Source organism: Dipodomys merriami, unplaced genomic scaffold (genome assembly GCF_024711535.1).
Source record: "Dipodomys merriami isolate MVZ:Mamm:240054 unplaced genomic scaffold, mDipMer1.0.p SCAF_41, whole genome shotgun sequence".
Classification (NCBI taxonomy): Eukaryota; Metazoa; Chordata; class Mammalia; order Rodentia; family Heteromyidae; genus Dipodomys; species Dipodomys merriami.
The window spans coordinates 3,566,345-3,589,835 of record NW_027205715.1 but is presented as its reverse complement, the minus strand read 5'-3'; the positions used below and the strand labels follow the sequence as shown (position 1 = coordinate 3,589,835).

General features: G+C 54.2%; 1 protein-coding gene across 5 annotated transcripts in view; it reads right to left on the bottom strand.

Moving 5' to 3' along the window:
- Adgrg1 (adhesion G protein-coupled receptor G1) overlaps positions 1 to 15,049 on the bottom strand; it is a 42,968-nt gene extending 27,919 nt beyond the window's left edge. For 2 of the 5 annotated variants that reach the window (XM_069992390.1, XM_069992391.1), the window contains exon 1: positions 5,403 to 5,699. In XM_069992390.1, the coding sequence (XP_069848491.1) occupies positions 5,403 to 5,690 (288 nt within the window). In that variant the 5' untranslated portion in view covers positions 5,691 to 5,699. The other 3 variants (XM_069992397.1, XM_069992396.1, XM_069992393.1) reach the window with 3 other exon arrangements.
- Positions 15,050 to 23,491: the final 8,442 nt, after the last annotated feature.

The following is a 23,491-nucleotide window of genomic DNA, read 5'->3' as shown; positions in this document are numbered from 1 at the left end:
CAGAGAGACAGACAGAGACAGACAGAGACAGAGACAGAGACAGAGACAGAGAGACAGAGAGAGACAGAGAGAGACAGAGAGAGACAGAGAGAGACAGAGAGACAGAGACAGACAGAGACAGACAGACAGACAGACAGACAGAGATAGAGACAGAGACAGAAACAGACAGAGACAGAGACAGAGAGACAGAGAGCACACTCAGGACCTAAGTATTGTCTCTTAGCTTTTTCCCTCAAGGCTGATGCTCTAAACTTGAACCACAGCTCCAATTCTTGCTTTTTGGTGGTTAATTGGAGATAAGAGTCTCACAGACTTTCATGCCCAGGCTGGCTTCAAACTGTGATTCTCAGATCTCAGCCTCCCAAGTAGCTAGGATTACAGGTGTAAGCCCGCCCTTTTGTTATTCTTCAACTGTTTCTCAACTCACACAGAAAGTATAAAATGCTAGAGAGCCTTCACTGGCAGAAAATTATGTCTGTCTAAAGAAAGAACTACAGGACTGGAGGTCAAGATCAAAGGCCATGGTCCAGTCACAAAAATAGAGAAATGCACACCCTAAATGACAAAACCCTGCTCAGCACACAGCCTCCTTGAACCCTCAGATCTTCCTGGTCAAAGCTGTTCCAGGTGTTGGAGGCCCCCTGGGCGGAGTTTGGAGGCCAAGAGTGCCTCCTACTTCAGGCTGTTGAGCCTTAAGTGAACTGGCTTTCCTCCCAGCAGCTCTGGCTCCTGAGAACTGGTTTTGAGGCAGTGACCAGCAGACCTCAGCCCAGTAACAAAGCCTCAGATCTTGGGGAGCAGGAGGGAGCCCCAAGCTGGACAACTCCTCAGACTGGCAGACCAAGACCCCTGGGATGGGATGGGTCCAGGGACAGTGATCAGGCTTAAAAACTCCTAAAGTTGAATAGATCCTTCCTCTCTCAAGGTGCCAGCGCTACCCTGGATTTGTCTTAGTTATTTGGTGTGGATACAGGCTCTCACTATGTAACTCAAGCCTCAGACTTGTGATTTTCCTGCTTCCACTTGCTGCTGCATGTGTCCCCGCCCCCCTTTTCTTTTTCTTTTCTTTTGTTTTTTTTTTTTTGCCAGTACTGAAGTTTAACCCAGGATCTTGTGATCTCACTCAGCGTCTTCACTCATGTTTGGAGCTCTACCATTTGAGACAAAACCTCCACTTCTGCTTTTTCCTGCTTATTTGAATATATGAATCTCTCAGATTTGTCTGCCCAGGCTGTCTTTGAACCATGATTCTCAGATCTCAGCCTCCTGAGTAGCCAGGATTGCAAGTAAAAGCTCGGCACCCTTTCGCCCCATCCTCGTTTTTTAAAATTATGAAAACAAGACTCAGAGAAATTAACATACGTGTCTAAGTTCACACAGCTGGGACAGAACACCTGCCCCCAAACCACTTACTGGTGCTGCCTGTTACAGGGGGCTTCCTGACTGGGAGATGGAGAAGCAAAGGTCCTGGGGTAGCTTGGGATGGGATCTCTTCTCATCAGTCCCCACCACGTGTCTCCTTAATCCCTAGCTGCAGATATCTCCTTTAGATATCAGAGATTTAGGTACCTTTATCTTCCTTGGGCTGGAGCAGAGCTCAGTGGTAGAGTACCTGCCTCATAAGCACAAAGCCTAGTTCAAACCCCGGTAGTATTACTACTTTAAAAACAAAACAAAGCAGACATATTCCTTGTTTTATAGCACACATTAAGAGGCTTACAGCCACTTGCACAGCTCACTGTTCAAGGACTTGAACATCCTTCTAATTCAACCACCCCATGACCCTGCAGAGTAAACCCTGAGCAGGTTCACAGAAGACTCTAGAAGCCATCTGTCAAGCTAAGAGCATGCTTTGCAGCCAGGTATGGTCCTAAGTTTCAGTAACAATGCTGCATGGAGTGGAAGAAGGACATTACCTCGATGCACAGGTAGGGAAACAGAGGCCCAGAGAAGCTGAGTTGCAAATGTCCAGTGCCCATCAGCCCAGCCCAAACCCTGCAAATCCAGGCCCAGGTCATGGAGAGGAGGCTGGGGAGAGTGGGAAGGGCTCTGAGAAACAGCCACAGTGGTATGCTCTCTCATTGTGGCCTGTTTTAGAGTTAAAAAGTGGCCCTGAGCCTGAGAGCCAGGCTGGAGCCATTAGCTACAGAACCACAGAGCCGTTGGGGACCAGAGCTGGCTGGTTCCCAGATGGTGAGCCCTTTACCCCCAGGCTACCGCCACCTCCCACTAATGCAGCGCTGCCTGGAAGCTCAGCCAGCTCCCCAGGCTGAGCCCTGTGGAAATGCCAAGCGAGCACACTGCACGCCACGCAAGCCGGCACAGGCCGCGAGCCTGCTGTCCAACACCCTGGCCTGCCAGAGCCCACCAGGCTACCAGACAGGGGGTGGTACCATGAGTATCCAAGTCTCCCCATGGTAGTAGGGATGGGAAGATGTGCGTCTGCTATACGCTGTCTCGGGTCTCAGGGTGTCCATCTGCCCAGTGGGAGAGAGAATGCCAAAGGCAAACATTTCCACTGGGCGAGGGGCTGTCCTAAACGCTTCTAATCTTGTAATAGACTAATCCCATATACTTCTATCCCATAATAGGTCAATCCTCTACACTTCTATCTCATAATTGGTCAATCTTATACACTTCTATCCCATAATAGGTCAATCTCATACACTTCTAGCCCATAATAGGTCAATCCCATACACTTCTATGCCATAATAGATCCATCCCATTACACTTCTATCCCATAATAGGCCAATCCCAAACGTTTCCATCCTATGATAGATCAGTCCTACAATGCTCACCACAGTGGTCGAACATGACAGTCATCAGCCACAACTTACAGAGAAGGAAACTGAGGCATGTGTCTCAGTCCGCACAACCAGAGAACGAAGCTGGCCTGTTTCTCTCTCTAGGCTCGAACATCTTAGGGTAAGGGGGGTATAGCAGCAGCAGGGGTGGGGGAGAGGGTCAAGAGGAACCCCTCCCTGCCCAAGAAAGGCAGAAGAGTACAGCATATGGGAATCCTAAAGCCCCTAAGACTCAGGGGTCCCCATGGGGGAAACCACTAAGTGGGCAAAGAAGGCCAGGCATTCACCAGCACCCAGGAAGGAGGCCCTAGAAGGTTCAGGATTGTTCCAAGCCACCAGGGACCTCTTGAGTTTGGGGCATGAAGAGCCTGGGAAAGTGTTTCAGCCATCTCATGCCAGGCAGCGCCACACTGGACAGAAAGTTTGTCCCAAGCTTTTCTCCCCTGCCCTTGGCAGCCCCCAAAGTTGTGTTTCCTCAGGAGACCCAGGAGGACCAGAGCCTGGGGCAGGGCCCAGCTCTCCGTGAGGAACGGGAACCCCGGCGCCAGGGCCTGCCTACCCAGCTGAGAGGCCCCTTTGTGCCAGCCCTTCCCCACCCCCCACGTGCCATCTGCCTGGTCCCTGGAGGCTGGTCACCCTCGGGCTGCCGACTGGGCTCACGTGATGCTCCCATCTGCTGTGAGTCAGAAGGCGGGGCCCACAGGGACCGGACGCTCTGACTCCAGGGGTGGTATGGGGGGGTGTGGACCCCAGCTCGGGTTGGGGAGACAGCAGCACGGGGTTTGGGAGGTGTCGTGACATTTGTTTGGTCTCTGCCCATCACTGCCATCCTTGGCTTCCTCCTCTAGGGCCTCCCAGAGCCCCGCCCCTCCTCCTGCCATCTCTGAGATGGCATTGCACATGGCACTTGCCCAGGAGAAGTGATATCCATGGTGATGTCAATATCCATGTCTGCCCTTGCCCACCCTCCTCCTGTCCTTGTCACTCCTGGTCCTATAGGAAGGCCACCTTTCTCCCTACCAAGGCTGGGCTGTCCCCTCCACATCTTTACCCAAGTTCATGCCCAGCCCCTATCCTCTCTACCCTGCTGATACTTGCCAGTCTCCTTACCCCTGCGGCCCCCCTAGGACAGCCGTGGACCTGCCTGCCTGCCACCACAGGTCCTCAGAAGCCCATGCCAGCCCCCAGTGCCCCCGCCCACCCATGCCCCTACTCCTTCCTCAAACCTTTCCCTCCTGCCCCTACCCCTCCCACTGCTCCAGCCTCTGACTTCCCTCCCTTGCCATCTCCCTCCTACTTCTCACCAGACCTGTTTGTGCCCCTGACAGCCTGGGGGTGTCATGCGCGCTGATAGCCCAGTCGAGGACACCCACAGTGTGGGTTGGGCTGCACAGATCACACAGGATTTTCCCCCACCCAGCTCTCTGAAAACCAAGCCCCAGACCCGATAACACAGCTGGAATCACCTCTGGATGACCAGCTGCTCAGCAGCTGGGGCAACTGAGACCAAGAGAACAGGCCAGGACAATTGGTCAGTGGTGCCTGGACCAAGGCAGGACCACATCTCAGTTCCCTGGGGTCCCTGCTGCAAATTGACGTCAGGTTGGGCCCCAGAGTTAGTGACCTCCCTGGACAGGGCAGGAAACCCCCAGAGGAGCTCTAGCCTGATTCTAGGGAGCAGCCTGTGACCCCCACTGACCCAAGTTGCCCCTGTACCAAGGCACCAACCCTCTGCCCATAGGGGACTCATAAGCTCCAACAGACCCCAAAGCACACAGTAGGTGCTCAATAAATATCCCTATAAATAACTTCCTTGGCTCACTGAAGAGGCACAAGGGCCTGTCTTCTCCACTTACCCAGACCCCAGCTATTCCAGAAGGAAAGGGAAGATAAGATGACTCCTCCTCAGGAAAATGAACCACTAGAAACTCCAACCCAATACCCGTGGCTGTCTGGGGAGCAAGGAGGACAGGAACCCCCATTTCCTACCCCAAGAGGCAGGCTAGGAGGGTCCTATCAGTCCCCCACAGTTGGTGCCCTGAGCTCCGGTGGTTAACAGGGTGGAGGGGCTGGCAGGGGCCCGAGCGGGCAGCTCCCAGCCTGGTGTCCCCCGCTATCTGCCCCAGGGAACGATCCCTGCTCCTGCATGGCCTCAATCATGCCCCCACCCCCAGGACAGTGGCAGAAGCTGCCTCCAGGTGTCCATACTAGCCCCTGTAGGACACTGTCCTCCCAGATGAGTCCCTGGAGTTGCAGTGTGACCCGGGGTGAGCCGGCAGCCCTCTCAGAACCTCCGGCCTCCCTGGGGCACAGGGCAGCAGGGATCAAGGCTCACTTTGAGCCTGTTGTCCCCAGCTCCCAAGTGACAAGTGACTTCAAAGTGTTCCCCACCCTCTGATCCCCAGCTCCTCCCAGGCCCCTCACTGTTTATAGAGTCCACACTCCAGAGACACCTTCACTACTATCTGGGGTAGTCTGCAGAGACCCAAGACCCCCGGGTCCCCCACACACCCCTTTTAAGCCTACACTCCCCCCCCTCAACAGCCACACGCCTCCCCATCCCTCCTCCTACCCCCTCTTACACCCCGGATCCGGTACCTGGCACCAGGCAGAGGGTCCTGTGGAGGACAAGGCGCTGGACCCCTTTTCAGGACCCACCTCGGGGGCTCCACCTGCCCGAGCCCGTCCCGCAGCTGTCTGCCAGGCTGCGAGCAGGCTGGGGAGCGGGCGTGGGAGGCCCTCTCCTGCGCACAGCCCGGCCGGCCGGCCGCAGCCAGTGCGGAGCGAGAGCCGGGAGGTGGGGCTGGTTGTGTTGTGTTGCAGGGGGACACTGTCCTGCCCCAGCGGGGCTCCTCCCAGACCGAGATCTCTGGAGGTGTGACTCATGGATTTCTCAGAGGGAGGCTGGGAGGAGGCAGGGCTGACAGAGCTTGGGGGGGGGCGATGCTTATGACTCAGGCTGGACAAAGAGGGGGACCTTGGATTCAGCCCTCAGCAACAGTGCATACAGGTGCCGGGCTTCAGAGCTGGATGTGGGCCGGGGTACCTGCCACCTCACCCTCCATCCTTGGGAGTTCCTGCAGAGGTCAGGGTTGCCATAACAACGGGCCACTCAGATGATGCTCCTCCTCCCCCACCTCCCCACACACACACCAAGCCAACTGCCCCTTCCTGAAGCCGCATCCAGCCTCCTTGGCGGCAATCAAGGGCTGGCGCTGACCGGCAGAGCGGAAGGCAGCCAGGAGGAAGGGGGGGGGGGTTAGGCAGCCTGGCAAGGGGCCACACACTTCGGACCTCCAGTCCTCTTAAAGGTTGGTCTTCCGGGCAAGGGAGCCACAGCAGGGCCGCTCCTCCCCCCGTGCCACACTTCCAACATTCCAAGCCCCAAGTCCTGGCACTGAATCCTACAGACACCTGAAAGTGCCTCCTTTAGTCTAGCCTTCAAGCCAAAGGGGAAACTGAGTCCCGCACAAACAGTCCTACCCAAGGACTCCAACAGCTCAGGGGCAGCAATTTGGAAATGGCCAACATTACCAACCTCCTTCTGGCTACTGTGTTGGTCACAGTCCCTCACAAGGCCTGGGGAGTTGGGGGGGGGGGGCGGTTCTGAGAATCATGCACCCTGCAGAATAGGACTCCTGACTGAATGGATAAAGTGTGGATAAAGGATCCCCAAGAGACAAGTGTGGGGACGATTCTGGACAAGAGGTGCCGACATTAATACCATCACCCTTGCTGTCTGTGACTGCAACCGCACCCTCCACAGCCCAGCCTTAGCAAGCCCTGGGTCTTCTCTGTATTCTCACAGAGACTGTGATGAAGAAAGGGAGCCCAGGGCAGAGAAACAAAGCTCAGAGAAGAGAGCCAGCTTGCCCAGGGGGTGGGCACCCAGTGGCCTGGGGAATGCCACCTTCCCCAGGCTTCGGGCAGAGAGCCGGAGGCCAAGGGTGCCTGGGGACTTGGTGTCTCCACTCTCTTGCAGCTGTCTGTATTCTAGAAGTGGGGGCTGAAAAGCAGGCCGCACCAGGTGGCCAGGGCTGCTGGAGGTGAGCTGTGCCTCTCCTGTCCACCCCCAGATTAAGCTTGAGGAAGAATTGGCAAAGCAGCCCCAAGGAATATGGCTTTCAGAAAGCCCTGCTGTGCTCGCTGCAATGTCAGGCTGGGGGCAGATGACTACATGGTGCCACACGGTAGGTGCTGACCCCTGCCAGCCTTGCTGCTCCTGCCCAGGACCATGGTGGACACTGCCTTGTTGCCAGGGTAGGAGGGGCTGGTAGGCAAAGGAGCAGAAGTGAGTTCTCTAGGAAAGGTTTGGAAAGTCCCCAACATGCCTTATCCCAGGGCAATTCGGCATCTCGAAGCCTCTGTTTCCTCAAGGTTGGTCCCTCAAGGTCCAGCTAGCTGAGGTCATTTCTGCTGTCCCTGAAGGTACTAGCCAGCAGGGTCTGGATAGAGAAGGCAAAGCACCACCCAAGCCTGCAGCTAGCCATACCAGAAAGACCCTGGGAGCTAGGCAGTGGCTCACACTGGAGCCTGCAATCAGGATTGCAGCTCAAGGTCAGACAGGCTGGGCAAAAAGTTCACCCCCTCCCCAACTCAACCAATAAAAAGTTGGTAGTATACGCCTCATCCCAGCTCTGTGGTTAGCATAAACAGGAGAAATGTGGTCCAGGATAGCCTGAGCAAAAAGTGAGATCCCATTTCAAACATAACAAAGATGTAAAGGGCTGGGAATATGATTCAAGCGGTAGAGCACCTGCCTGGCAAATGCAAATCCCTGAGTTCAAACCCCAGCATGACTAAAAGAAAAGGGAAACAAAGAATGAAAGGAAGAAAGGAGGGAGGAAGGAAGGGATGGAAGAAGGGAGGGAGGGAGGGAGGGAGGGGAGGAAGGAAGGTTGAGCTAGAGCAGTCAGGGCAGGACAGGAGTGAGCTCACCAAGCCCTGCTGCTCTTCTCATCTCCCAGCGTTTCAGAGAACTATTATGTGCTGGGCACTGGGGGTAGGCAAACCTGGTTCTCATCTGTGGCATCTAGGGTGGGTCATCACCACCACTGGATGCCTAGAAGGAGAGAACACAACCACCTGTTGTTGGCTTCTGCATCAGGAGGACAGGTGACTTGTAGAGGCTGCTCTGCTTTGTGTGTACAAGGCCCATGCCACCACAGCAACTCAGGCAGGTGGCCACCAGCGAGGGGAGACAGTCAGAGACAAACAAGGCCACTTAGCTGTGACTGAGCCTCTGGATGAGTGGATAAGGTCCTTCTGGGCACCGTATCTCCATCATGCTCATTTTATAGAACAGGCCCTGAGCACGGAGAAGGTGAGGAATTTGCCCACGCCCCTTAGTGTGGCCAAGTATATTGGACCCAGAGATAGGCCTGTGTGTCAGTGTGTGTGTGTGTGTGTGTGTGTGTGTGTGTGTGTGTGTGTGTGTTGGTACTAAGGCTTGAACTCAGGACTCAGCTCCCACTTAGCTTTTTGATGCAAGGCTACTGCTCTTGAGCCACACCTCCACTCTCAGCTTTGTTGGTTAATTGGAAATAAAAGTCCCACAGACTTTTCTACCTGGGCTGGCTTTGACCAAAGATCCTCAAATCTCAGCCTCCTGAGGGCACAGACGGGGAAGGGCATTCCAGGTAGCCAGACAGCTCCACCAGGAGAAAAGATGAGAAAGGAGTTGTTTGGGGAAGGAAGTGAGATCTGTGTTGTGGGGGGTTGGGTGGGGTGGCAGGTTCTGGAAGATTCTTTTTTTGGTCAGTTGTGGGGCCTGAACTCTGGGCCTGGGCACTGTCCCTCAGCTCTTCAGCTCAAGGCTAGCCCTCTACCACTTGAGCCACAGCACCACTTCCGGCTTTTTTTCTTTTTGTTTATGTGGTGTGGAGGAATTGAACTCAGGGCCTCAGGCATGCAAGGCAAGCGCTCTACCACTGAGCCACCTTCCCAGCCCCAGGTTCTGGAAGATTTTGAAAGCATGGAGTCTGGGGTTAATCAAAGGAACTGGGAGTCACAGAAGGTATTTGGGTACGGGAAGACAGCACGGATGGAGAACTGATTGGGAATCCAGATCCTGGGTGTGGCTTAGGCCTACCCAATCAAACCTGGAGCTTCAGATGCCCGGATGGCTCTGGTAACATGGAAAGACATAGGGAGCCCTGGGCTTGCCCAATTCTACAAATCTGAACAACCCTGTGGGGTGGGGTGGGGTGGGATGAGTCAGCATGGGGTAGAGGAGGGAGACAGCTAGCTATCGGGGGTCCAGGTGGAGCCTTAAAAATGGAGACAGAGAAGTCTGAGAAGGCTTTGGTTCAAGAGTTCATTTCCAGGGCTGGGCCTTGGTCCTGACCCCCTCCCCACAAATCTTACCCAGGACAGTAGTGGGCTAGAAACACCACTGAAGTGTAGGGGAGCAGATCTGGCAGGCAGGAATAAGGGAGCTCTGTGGTACAGTGGTAGGGGACCAGTCCTGAGGCATATGGGGGACCTATGTGTCCCCTACCCCACCCTGCTTCCAAAAGATTCAGGAGAGACCTTGCCAGGGCTTGCAGTGAAAGGCTGGGTTCCAGAAAAAAATGATAGAGGCAGAGACAGGGAGGGAAGCAGAGAGAGCTGAAGTTGTCCTTTCATTCTAAGGGACATCTCTGAGAGCCCAGGCCAACTGGCCTTCACCCCAGCTCTGCCAGCAGGCCACCTGCCTGAGTCTCTCTGCCCACCCATCCATCCTCACTGCCAAGTGAGGCCGATGAATGAGAGACGGCACGGGTGACACTCACAGCCCAGGCCTGGCACAGAAGGGGCACCTGTTGTCCTGTCTGTGACAGGATGATTCAGAGCTACCCGCAAAGCCACAGGACTGGGCTGCCACGGGGGCGAGGGGAGGGAAGGGTAGATCATCTGTAACACTTGGACCCCAGGACAGGGGTGGCAACTCCTGCTGCCACAATGACTGAGGCCTGGGGTGAAGCCTGAGTGCAGAGGGCATGGTGGGGCTGAGGGGCCCTCGGATCCTTGCCCTTCACCCTGCTGGTCAGAGCTACAGTGCTTATGAACCAGCCTAGATGGTGGGTTAGGGCTTGAGCAACCATGGGTAGTTCTGTGTGTGTGTTGTTAGTTTGATTTGTGTGTGTGTGTGAGTGCAATTACACTGGGATTTCAACTCAGAGCCTCAATGCTCTCACTTGGCTTTTCTTTTTCTTTTTTTGGTGCCAGTCCTGGGGCTTGAACTCAGAGCCTTAGGTGTTATCACTGAGCTTTTTTTTTTTTTTGCTCAAGGCTAATGTTCTACCACTTGAGCCATACCTCCACTGCCTACTTTTTGCTGGTTAACTGGAGATAAGAGGCTCATGGACTTTTCTGTCTGGGCTGGTTTTGAACGAAGATCCTCAGATATCAGTCTTCCAAGCATCTAGGATGTGGGCATAAACCACAGCGCCCAGCCATGAGTGAAGGTGTTTGTTGTTGTTGTTGTTGTTGTTTGTTTTGGTTGTTCATTGTTTGTGTGTGCTGGTCCTGTGGCTTGAACTCGGGGCCTGGGTACTATCCTTGAGCTTCGTTTTATTCAAGGCTAGCTCTCGACCACTCGGGGCCACAATGCTACTTCCAGCTTTTCCTGAGTAGTTTATTGCAGATAAGAGTCTCACAGACTTTCTCTTATCCAGGCTGACTTTGAACCACAATCCTCAGATCTCAGCCTCTTACAGGATTACAGGTGTGAGCCACCAGTGCCCAGCTCTATGGGTGAGTTTTTATTGGATAAGAATTTCCAAATCCAGGCTTCTCTTCTTACAAGCTGAGAGACTGTAAACCCTCGAACATACTGACCAGCACACAGTATGCATCAGCAGTGTCACCAATCATCATTTTTACACAGGGCCCAAAAGACCAGCACCCCCACACACACCCAGTTTGTAGAATCCCTTCCCAGCCAGAGATGATAGTCCCCCTTAGACAGAGCCAGAAACTGAGGCCCAAGATCCCACTGTCTTAGCCACCAGCTACCCAGACCTGTGCTCGGTGCCCCCAGTCACCTCTCTGCATATTCCCGTGGGAAAGCCTCCTGGCTGAAGTATGGGGGTGGCCCAGCCCCATGATAACACCATCTCCAGTCACATCCCCCCAGGGCCCAGCAGGATGGTGGCGCCATGTGACTCAGCTGGCTCACAAAGGCAGCTGTGTGCCCCAGCACCCTGGGGCCCGCCTCCCCCACCCTCAGCTACCTTCGACCTAGCAGAAGCCTGACATGCCAGGGAGAACCAGGAATGGCTCTTAGTCCTTACAACGGGCTGAGTCTTGTGGGGATTCAAGCCTGGACTTGGGGGCTCAAGAAGCTGATGCCAGCTCATGCCGTGGAAAGGAAAGCCTGGCAAACAGGCAAACAGGAGAGGCAGACAGTCCAGGTCCATGAAGCGGGGGGGGGGGGGGGGGGGGGGGGGGTTGTCCTGAGACCTTATTTGGAACTTCAAGGCCAGCCTCCACAGGGCAGGGTCTGACAGCTGCTCCGCCCATATACTGTATCAGGTTTCAAAAGCGCTAGCCAAGTCCCTGTGTCCATGCTCCCCCAGAACTTCCCTATTGCACACCCATCCCATGCCAGGAAAGGGACTTGGTTTTCTCCCACAACTCTAGTAAGGAGACTTTGTCCATTCTCTAGAGAGGTAGGAAGACCAGCCAAGTGTCACACAGTATTAGAAGCAGGATCTGAGTGTGTGCGAATGTGTGTACGTGTGCATGCACATGCATGCCAACCCTGGGGCTTGAACTCAGGGATGTGAGCTCTCCCTTAGCTTTTACATTCAAGGCCGGTATTCTACCACTTGAGCCACAGCTCACTTTCCAGAATCTGTTGCTTCTTCCAGTCTCCTCTTCCTGGTGCCAACCATGTCTTGACCACATGCCAACAAGAAGTAGCTTTGGGCTGGTGCAGGCAGAGACCTTGTTCCTGTTTGCAGAGTGGGGGCTGCTCCTAAATGTTGTTCCTTAGAGGAATGCGAGCTGGCTAGCCTCTGAGTGCCACCCCACTGACCTTCCCTGGAGGTAGGCACGCCTGGGTGCCCAGCTTCCCAAGACAGAAGGGAGTCATGGCGTGACGGAATGTCTGACCCCCCCAGTCCAGCACCCTCCACTTGGCAAGAGGACTGGAACCAGCCAGAACTGGGCCTTTAAGGTCATTTGGCCTCACCCTGCCTCTAAGCCCAGGACGAAGCCACCTCAACAGGCTGTCTTCACCCAGGCCACCTGCCTGCCAGCCCGGGCCCCACTTTGGTGTGCAGAACTGGGCATCCAGAGGCCTCAGTGCCTCCCATGAGATTCCACCTGTCTCTGGACACCAGTCCCCTGTGCAGCTCAGGGGGCTGGGGTGGACTGGTCAGGATGGGGATCTTCCTGTTTTGTCTCTGGAGCCAACAGTAAGTACATCCACTCCTGGGGCTGTGACCCTGCCCAGCACCCTGCCCTGAAGCAGCCTGGGCCACAGAAGCCCCAGGAAGGGGGCTGGAGGTAGAGGGGGATCCAAACCATTCCTCACCCATCTGAGAACCTCCTAGTGTTGTCCCAAAGCCCCCCTGTAGCTGGTCACAGAACCTGGCATCAAACTGCCCGAGTTTGACCTTTCTGTGCCTCCATTTCTCAAGAGTGAAATGGGAAGAGCTGCCTACATCCAGGACCTCTGGAAAGGCCAACAATAGTCAGTGTCCTGTCTGCGATCCTCCTCCCTATTATGTTTTCTTTTTAAATAAGAATGTCCCACACCATAATCCTAGCTACTCAGGAGGCTCAGATCAGAAGATCAAGATTCAAAACCAGCTAGGGCAGAAAACCCTGCAAGACTCTTACCTGCAATAAACCATCCAAAAGCAAGCTATAGAGGTGTGGCTCCGGTGATAGAGTGCCAGCCTTGAGCAAAACGGCCAAGTGAGAACTTGGCCTCAGTGCATGGGACCCACGACACTTCTGAGTTCTCTGTAGAGCGTCTCCTCTTTGGCTGACCTGGCCTGGGGTCAGCAGCATCCACCCAACTAAGGCCATCCCAGCTGCTGCTGAGGTCGCCACAGTAGTGCCCCTCCCTAGGCACTGGCTGGTGAGGTTTGAATGACAGCTGCTCAGATGACAGATGAGGGCCAGCTGCCTCTGATCAAGCCACAAGGGATTATCACACTTGTGCCAAGGGAGGCCTAGGAAGCCCAGATAGATGTAGCGACTATATGCAAGGCAGCACAGCAGTAATGCAAAGATAGCAAACCTTGCTGCATTGTGGGGGGGCCGGTGGGCCATCTCACTCACTGCCAGGTTAGAATCTTGGCTCTGATTTCCCTATGGGCCCACCTCCACCCACCCAGCTAGGACTGGTGCCCAGCTTGGGCATGTTGTGAAGGTGTTGGCTGTGGGAGACTCACTTGGGAAGAAGTCCCGGGAGGCACCTTTGATTGCTCCCCCTGGAAACCCAGCTACCCACTTCTATTCTGGCAAAAATGAAGATTAGGAATTGTAATTACTGTGTAGAAATCCCCCTCCCACCCCCAGGCTCAGGAGACCCCCTCCTCTGAATCTGCTAATGAGCCTCTGCGCAGCAGCCCCCCACCTCCCATCTACCCTTAAGAGCAGGGCACAGATGGCTCAGGAGGCATAATGGAGTGGTGATGGCAGCCACTCATTAGCTGGGCTCACCCCATTCACACAGAGAGCATGGGGGGTCCCCATTCCACTGCCCACATGCCCCAGGGGGGCAGGTTGCTAGACAGGAGAAGGCAGGCACCAGGCCTTCTGACTGACGCCACCCACCTCCGTCTGGCTGGGTGTGGGCCAAGAGACTCAGGGGTGGGAAGGCCTGGGTAACGCTCCAGCCTCAACGTGTGTTTTAGAACCCCTTCTCCACCCCTTCTCTCAAGGCATGATGGGAAATGGATCCAGAGAGAAGGAAAGCCTGTGGCAGTCCTGGCTTTTCTTTTTTTTTTTGAACTCTGGGCCTGGGCACTGTCCTTCAGCTCAAGGCTCAAGGCTAGCACTCTGCCACTTGAGCCACAGCACCACTTCTGGTTTTCTGAGTGGCTTATTGGAGATAAGATTCTCACAGCTTTTCCTTCCCCGGACTGGCTTTGAACCGTGATCCTCAGATCTCAGCCTCCTGAGTCGCAAGGATTACAGGCATGAGCCACCAGCGCCCGACAGTCCTGGCCTTTTCTTGCCTGTCCAGGTGTGTCTGGAGGGCTCAGGGTGGGGGCCTACTGGACCTTCAGCTCCTACCTTGTTGCAGCCAGGGCAGGAGGGCCACGTTGCCAGGGAACGGGGCTGGGGAGAGGCAAGTGTCCTTCCTCCAGTCTCCTCCAGGACGGACTGCCTTTTCCTTGTCAGAAGTCAAACACCCAGGGCCAACCTGCTCCTGAACCGGTTCCTCATAGGAAGCTGGGGGAAATAGGCCTGAGGCACTGGGAGAAACAGGTGTGAGAACTCGGGGTGAGTGGGGTCCACGCCTACCTGCCCCCCCATCCCTGTTCAGCCTGGCCTTCACTGTCTATAGTCTGTAATCTCCTCCAAGCAAGGGAACACGCCCCACACCCTGCCAGGAGCCCAGTACCATAGACTACTAGATAAGCAAGCCGCCACCCACCCCCTCACCCCCACCCCCACAGCAGCCTGGGGTGAGCCCAGAACAGGGAGGGCCTCTAACTCCCCTTGTTGATACCCAGAACCTTGATCAAACAGAGGGAGAGCCAGGCACACACAGACATGGAGCTAGATCCCAGGGACGGCCAAGGTCAAGTGGGCCAGACAGACCACCCCACCGCCCTTCACCCTTTTCCTCCCACGGTAAACAGCAGTTTCTTACCTCCAAGGCTGGCAAGAGCCCTGCAGCCTGCTGCCTGCCGCCGGCCTGCCTTCCTTCCTCCTCCCAGGCCAGCTTGTTGGGACAGGTGAGCCTCAAGCCCAGGTGAGGCTCCGCCTGCTGTGATCACCCAAGAGTCTTGGTCAGAGGCTGTTAGGAGCTGTGCTGCACCTACCTGCAATCTGCCAGCTCTTCTGCTTTTCTCCCTGCCACCTCCCTGAGCTGGGGCCCCTGCTGCAGCCTGGGTCAGGCCCACCTGCTCACATTAAAAACCAGTCACTCTCGCAGCTGGCCAAAGGCGGGAGAGTCAGCTAATGCCAGGTTGAGTGGGGTTGGGGGAGGGGTGGCTGCGGGCCCCAGGTGTCTTGGAAGGGGGGAGAGGGCTTGGAAACTCCGCCTACCTCCAAGTGGCGGGGTCCCAGCAGACTCCACAACGCGCTGGAGGGGCGGGGTCCAGGCAGGCTCCGCCCTGCCGCCGAGGGGCGGGACATTACGGCTGCTGCTGGCCTGCACCGGCGCAGCTGGCAGAGGTGCTGTGTGTACAGACGGACACCTGGGCATTTTCGCTCCCACACCGCCCCTGGGACTAGTTCCTCAGTGCCTCGATTATTTCCTTTCTCATATACCATCCCCCTTCATCCCCATGCTTCCGCCAGATCACCAAACCCAAACCAAAAGCAGGGGCTGGTCTGGAAGAGTGCTGAGTGGGGAAAGAAGGAATGAAGGATGGACAGAAGCATACACGGGCAGATGCCACTGGCCTCGTTGAGGGCCAACTGTGAGCCAGGTACATACTAGGCACTGGGGAGACAGCTAAAAGCCAAACACAAACATCTTAACCTGCTTAGAGGGGTAGGGAGACAGACAAATTAATAAGCAATGACCGTGAAATCTATCCAGAACCACAATAAGACACATGGGACAAAACAAAGCAAGGAGAGTCAGATACCAGTGGCTCACACCTGTAATCCTAGCTACTCAGAAGGCTGAGATCTGAGGACTACAGTACAAGGCCAGCCAGGACAGGGAAGTCTGCTAGACTCGCCACCAATCAACCACCAGAAAACCAGAAGCAGCACTGTGGCTCCAAGTGGTAGAGCTCTAGACTTGAGCAAGAAAGCTCAGGGACAGTGCTGGGGCCCTGAGTTCAAGCCCCATGATGGCTGAGCAAGGTGGCTGCCCCTTGGCTCTGTGGGTTAGCAGTTGAGGCCCAGCAGGACCAGGGAGCAGAATGAGGTCCCACTGTGAACTCCAACATTCACCCCTGAACCCTGGGTCAGGCCAGCCTTCACTATTTACCCCACCCTGCTTTGTAGGGGTGCAGGGAAAACAGACCCCCCTCCCTGGCTGGACACACGGGGATGCGGGACTACCTAGCTCTGTGCCCCTGGGCTCTGCTCCTGTGCCCCTCTGAGGCCTGGCCCTGCCCAGTCCAGGTGTGAATGCCAGTGGCTGAGGGAAGCTCAGATTCTTGCTTCGTTGCCTTGGCAACACTTTCCCTCCTTCCTGAGTTCATCCACTAAGTTAATATTTGCTCTGCAAGTACTGGCTGCCTTGGACAATGGAGTTATGGGGCCCTCTGGCAAACTCCCAGAAGGCCCTGGATACACATATGCAAACTGACTATGCAAAGTGAAGATTCGGTGGCAGAATGCTAAAGCTCCCAGCCATGGCTGGCACAGGGTGACCTGTGCAGGGATGGGGCCTTTGGAAGCCCTTCCCATGTTAGGTGTTCCTTTTCCACCCCGCCACAGGACAGAAGCCTTTCTCCCTTCTGGCTGCTGTGGCTAAGTGGGGTTCCTCGGGACTGTGTAGCAGGAGAGACGTGGGGAGATGAGAGCCTGCTTACTGTCTGCCTTGAGACATTTGCTCATGGTGACTTCTACCTACACCCTTCCTCTAGTTCCAGCTGCCTTCCTGGGGATTTTTTGTTTTGTTTTGTTTTTTTGGTTTGTTTTTCCTTGTGCAGGTCCTAGGGCTTGAACTCAGGCCTGGGCCCTGTCTCTGAGCTGTTGTACCCTACTACTTTGACCTACAACACCATTTCTGGCTTCTTGGTGGTTAATTGGAGAGAAGAGTGTCATAGCCAAGCTCCTGTGGCTCACATCTGTAGTCCTAGCTACTCAGGAGGCTGAGATCTGAGGATCACAGTTCACAGCCATCCTAGACAGGAAAGTCTATTAGACTCTTATCTCCAACTAACTACCAGAAAACCAGAAGTGGCACTATGGCTCAAAGTGGTAGAGCACTAGCCTTGGGTGAAAGAGCTCAGGGCCAGAACCCAGCCCCATAATGGACCAAAAAAAAAAAAGAGTCTCATGGACTTTCCTACCTGGGCTGGCTTCAAACCATGACCCTCAGATCTTAGCCTCCTGAGTAGGTAGGATTACAGGTGTGAGCCACTGGGTTCTGCTGACATGTAGTGGCCCATGGCTGCTCTGGTGGGCACGAGGAGATGTGCTGCCTGGCCTGGGTCTGCCACACAGCACTATGGCGCTGAGCAATCAGGGCTTTCTCTGAGCTCAGCCTCCTTCATGGCTAAAATGGGGGTACTAGGACCACCTGCCCTGCAGGGTCTTCAGTAACTCTCCGCAGGGGCTGGAACAGGGAACCCTGGAGAAAGTGAGCTGGGCTTTTCCAGCAGCAGTGAGCTGTGTCTGTCCCATTTTGGGACGGGAAGGAGCAGGGCCACCAGAAGTGATGCACAAAGCCACATCCTCCACCTCCTCAGAGCTTAATGATGTATTCGTGGGCGGTGGGGGGGGGTGGGGAAGAGTCTCACAATCTGCCCCATCCCATCTCAAATTTATATCCTCCTTTGGGGGTCAATGTCAAGGTGACTGAATCACCGTTTGCTGGGGCGTTTTCAGCCGTGTTCCCCAGGCCTGGAGGCAATGCTCTTTGAGTACACGAAACACAGGAAACAGGTGGCAACCCATGTCAGGGCTTCAGGACACCCACCTGCTGCCTGACGGGCTGGGAGAAACCCCAGGGCTGCCTGCCCCACTTTATGGCATCCGGTCCCCAATGCCCCCTCTTTCACACAGCCCTCTTGGAGCTCCCTTGGCCCCCCTGTGGAAGTCAGCCTCTGAACCCCAGAGCCCTGAAAGCCTGCATCACTTTTCCTACAAGGGTAGTCACCTCCTGGCTGGGTATGGGGATGCATACCTGTAATCCCAACAGCCCGGGCTGCACTGTGAGACACTGGTGCATGACACCTTCACCCTGGAGTGTCACATCTCTCTGGCTGCCAGGGAGTTCCAAACATGGCATGGTATGACGTAGTTAATCCTCATAACAACCCCATGAAGGAGATTGCAAAGGGGCCAGTGGATGGGGAGGGGCCCACAGAAAGGCAGAAACAGGTCCCAGAGCTAATCACCAATCAGTGCCAGTGGCAGAATTTGAATCAGCATCACTGCTGAGTCACAGGTCTCCATGCAGCTGCCCAACCAAAGCATTTCAGTCATTCTACAAACCTCTTCCAAGTGCCAGGCAGGCCTGAGGATTGTCTCCGTGACCATGAGGCAAACACTATCCCTGCCTCCATGCTGCGGATAGCTTGTGAGATGCTGAACTTAAAAAAAAAAGTCAATGAAACAATTAATCCAGTAATCCCATAAAAAGGAAGACAATAAACACATGATGTAAGAGCCATGAGTAATCTGGGAGGGCTTCTTGAATCTGGGAGGGTTTCTTACTGGGCCCTGATGAGTTAGAAAGAGCCAGTCCCAAGGACAGAGGCTAGAGGGCCTAGCCTTGAAGCAAGGGGAACAGCTTGTGAAGGGTTAAAAATGGGGGTGGGGATGGAGGGAGGGCCTCCAAGGGTGGAGAACCTGCTCCTGGTGCATGTAGCAAGAGCATAGAGGAAAATATTGACTTTAGTCCAGCCAGAGCAGCAAGAAGGCAAGCATCAGTTCACAGGCTTCTGCAGGTTTGATCCCAGAGGTCCGGAGCAGCCTGGAGCTCGCCATCCCTGCCCCTCAACAGCGGCATGTTAACAAATGCTAAACAGTCACTCTGAGTGTTGTCCTGATGTGAATACTCATGTTTTCAAGCACTTTAAATAAGAGGGACTCAGGCTGGGAATGTGGCTCAGTGGTAGAGTTCTTGCCTTGCATGCATGAAGCCCTGGGTTCAATTCCTCAGCACCAAATAAGCAGAAAAAGCTGGAAGTGGTGCTGTGGTTCAGGTGGTAGAGTGTTAGCCTTGAGCTGAAGAGCTGAGAGACAGCGCCCAGGCCCAGAGTTCAGGCCCCACGAATGACAAAATAAATAAATAAGTAAATAAATAGGAGGGTCACAAAACAAAGAGGGTATGTATGGAGCGTGTACTGTTCCAGGGCTGCAAAGGAGTTTGCTCAACTGGAGAGCAGAGCTCAAAGTCCCAGAACCCTTGCTGAATCAAATCATCATTTTCCACAATCCTTTTTTTTCTTTTTGTCAATTGTGGGACTTGAACCCTGGGCCTAGGAATTGTCCCTGAGCTTTTCAGCTCAAAGTGAGCATACTCTAACACTTGAGCCACAGTGCCACTTCTGGCTTTTTCTGTTTATGAGGTACTGAGGAATCCAACTCAGGGCTTCATGCATGCTAGGCAAGCACTCTACCACTGAGCTACCTTCCCAGCCCTACAGTCTTCTTATGTATGATGCAATGACTACAGAATTGACACATGTGCTAATTAGCATCATATCACTTCCTCAGGTCTACCCAAACAATCAAGAAAATGAAGTCTGATTGATATCACGTGCAGATTTCTGTGATGCAAATATTCACACTACAGTCCATTTCAAAATATCAAACATTGCTGAGCACTGGTAATTCACATTTGTAATCCTAGCTATTCAAAGGCTGAGATCCGAGGATCAAGAGTTAAAGACAGCCTGAGCAGGAAAGTCTATGAGCCCTTTGTCTCTAACCAGCAACAACCACAACAAGACAAAAATGGATGTAGAGCTGGGGCTCAAGCAGTAGAGCACAGCCTTGATTGAAAAAAGCTAAGGGATAGTACTCAGGCCCTAAGTTCAAACCCCAGTATCTGGGCACACACACAATACCAAACAATAAATACAGAATCAGAGAAAGATGCTCAGTGGCTCAGCATTGCATTGCATTTTATACCAAGGCAATAAATGTCAGTCACCCCCTAGAGTGTAGATATAATTAGTCAGCTAAGGCTGCTGTAACAAAAAGTACCATGGACTATAACAAAGTACCGCACACTGGGTGGCTTAAACAACAGAAAGGTACTGTCTTACCATTCTGGAAGCCAGAAGTCCAAGATCAGAATATCAGCAGGGTTGATTCCTCTGTGACTACATCGGGGAGCTGCCATCTTTGCATCCTTTGGCATGTAGAAGCATCATTCTATCTCTGCTCCATCCTCAGGCCAACCTCAGAACATACAGTTACCTTGATTACCAGTGTCTCCAATGAGCTCCCCTCCAAAGATGCCCGGAGAGCGGAGCTGAGACCATTAAGACTGGAGCCTACGGTTTGGGGGTAAGGGGAGACACAATTCAACTGGTAACAAGACTCTAGCCAAAAGTGATCGGGAAGTGGCACCTTTGGGTTTTCTGTTGCCTTGTAAAATGCAATTTAAATTTGCATTTGTAATAATGTGTGTTTTAACAACCCACTCACAAAATGGCTACACTTGAGTTCTTGGAAGCCACTGCAAGCAGATTCTAACACACTACTGCCCCTCACCCCACCCCAAGCTCTGCGCAGGGTCCCCAGCCTGCTTGCTGCAGGCTTAGAGTAAGGACAGATTAGGAAAAATCTCAAAAACCACAGCCCAGCTCTGACCCTGGGACATTTTTGCTTCATTTTACCTGGATTGTCTCAACTTTAGCCTGGGAAGTTCTTCACTAAAAGTCCTGGAAACCCACTACAGTCATAGGAAAATCAGGGCCTCCAGCCTCCAGCCTCCACCTCACAGTCTCATTTGTTTTGTTTACTAGGCCTGGAATCTTAGCTATGCTACACGGAAGGGAGACTAAGGTAGGAGGGTCACCATGGATTGGAAGCCACCCGGGGCAAAAGCACAAGACCTCGTTAGAAAAACTACAAGGGAAAGATCAGGGGCTGGGGCTCAGGTGGGAGGCCCCAAGTTCAATCAAGACTACTAGAAAAGAAAAGAAAATTCTGTGACAATAGCAGACCATGAAGAGGCTCTGGTCTCGGGGATCTGTCTCCCAAGACAGAGCTGGCACATGGCCACCGCACAGAGCCAGCCTTGGTGAGGGTGGAGCCTGTGTTTCGGGGTCAAGCGGAAGATGACAGGGATATGGGACACGCAGTGGTGACCCCAAGAATGGGGAAAGCCAGCTTCGGTGAGGTTGATGTGCCAGGCCCCAGCTTGTCACAAGCACTAAGCAATGCCTTCAGGAGGCTGAGCCAGTGGTGAAGATTGTGGATCCTCCCCTCCCCCAGCTTGAGAATTATTTCTACTCTTGCTCCTTTAATGTTCACACACTCAGAACAAAAACCATGCGCTTCTCGGTACATAGACACTGTAAACAGAGACTGAAACCCAATATGTGAGGTTGTGGTAGCAGTCTGGGGAGGGTTGTATCTGGCAGGGCCTCCAAACATGGGCCCCCAACGCATGCCATTCCTGGAGGTGCATTCTTCCAACAGCTGGCCAGCGAGGTGGCTCTGCTGAGCCATGGAGCACTGAACCCCTGGCAGGCAGCTCCAAGGCCCAGGGAGAGAGGAGGCTGCTGGGCATAGTTCCCAGCTCAGCAAAGGTGTCTGTGCTTGCAGGGTAACCTAGCACCTCTGAGCCACAGAGTGCAGTGCGGCCTCAGCGCCTTGGGGTGCCACAGCCCCCAGAGGAAAAACTGTCTCATTGTACAGAAGGGGTAGCCGCAGCCCCTCCCTATTGCGTGGGAACAAAGTCTGTGGTCCTGCGGGGCCAGCTGGGCAGGGGGACCGAGCCCAGAACTGCAGCCGGGGCTCGCTGCCCAGTGCCCAGGGCCCTCGCATGTGGAACTTGGAGATCCTGTTGCCCTCCATCTTATCCCAAAGTTGAAAAACAAGAAGGGGCTCAGAAAGTGGATACCCTTCACATGGCAGACTGTCTTCTCTACCCCAGCCCCCCGCCCCGCCGCCGCTGCACCCTAGACTCCAATCTAAACCCTGCTGGCCCGTTGGCCTCCAAGGGGACAGGCAGCTGGCCACCTCCTGCAGCCTCCCTTCTCCTGACCTCAGTGTCCTTCCCTGCCATACTGGAGCCCAGGTTACAGGCTGCAGTGACTACAGATGAACCAGGCGGGGAAGGGTGCGGTAGGAAGTGGGGGGCCCTGGTGAAGGGGAGATAGCCCCCTGTGGCGGGGCTCTGCCAGGCTCAGGGAACAGTGACTGCAGGGACCATGAGTTGATTACTCTGTGACGTCACCACACAGGTATATGGTGGACTGACCCACCTCCTTACCTGTCACGCTGTCCCTGAAATGATTTGAACGGGTGTCACTGTGCAGGAAGCATCCATCCTGCGCCTCGTTCACCCCATCTCCCCCTTTAGTTTGAACCAGCTGGTCAGCCCACCTGTGGTTTTACTTTCCTGTTGTGTGTGTGTGTGTGTGTGTGTGTGTGTGTGTGTGTGTGTGTGTGTGTGTGTGTGTGTGTGTGTGTGTGTGTGTGTGTTTATACCCAGGCTTGAACTCAGGGCCCTGGGTAAGGAATCTTCCACAGGGTTCATGATTGATTGGTTGGTTGGTTGGTTGACTGTGGTGCCAGGGATGGAACTCAGCACCTTGCTCATGCGAGGCAAACCACCACCGAGCCACCACAAGTTTAAAACCAGGATCCTCAACTCCCCGCAGCCCCGTTCCTCTCGCCCACGCACCCAGCTATAAAATTTATAGCTGGGAAGACTGAGGTTGGTTAGAGAGTAAAACTGTCCATCTCCTTGAGTGAAAGCCTCACTGAATACAGATACGGCAAAACAGGGTAGACTCAACAACGCTGTGAGGACTTCACTATCTAGGGGTACACAGGCCAGGGGCAGAGTCTCCCAGGAGTCACTATGTGATGGCAAGACCTTCCTTACCCCCCCCCCGCCACACTACCAGGGTCCTGAAGAGCCCCTGGTTTGACCCCCAACCTTGCGAGGAGACAGAGGGCCATGGTAGCCAGTTGCTGAAAGGCCAAGACGTAAGGCCATCTGCAGGGGAGAATAAAATCCCAGGCTGGCCAACTACCTGAGGCTCACCTGCTGCGCTGCCAGCACAGCTACCCCTGCCTGCAAGCAGTCAGAGGCCCAGCCTCCAGGGCACTGTGCCAGCCAGGCTGAGGGAGCGCCCCCTGTTCCAACCAGCACACCTGCTTTGAGCTCCAGTGTGGCCTGGCCTTGGAGCCTTGCAAACAGACCCTCGCTCCACACCCACCCCTTCAGGACCAAAGCCCTTGACCTGGGTGAGTTCTCTCTGAGCAGCCCAGTGAGCCCGGGTGACCCCAGGCAGCCAACGGTTTCTGGTTGAGAAGCCCCATAACAGGAAGGAAAACAGAACAAGAAAACCTGATATGCTCTCTCTCTCACTCTCTTTTTGAGTGATTACAGACATCCATAGACAGGCCCAAAGCTAATAAATCAAGAAATAGTAGGATAAGCATGCTATTCGTTGTTTTTCAGGAACCACTATGAAAACTAAAACTGTTAGAGGCGCTGCCCATGGGGAGGGGTCTGCAGGACTCTGGGCTTTTCATCCTAAATCCTATTTTACTAATCTGTGTTTAAAAAAAAAATTAGAAGTTGCTCCTTTTCTTCCTCCCTCCCTCCCTCCCTCCCTCCCTTCCTTCCTTCCTTCCTTCCTTCCTTCCTTCCTTCCTTTCTTTTTTTTTCTTTCTTTTCTCTTCTTTTT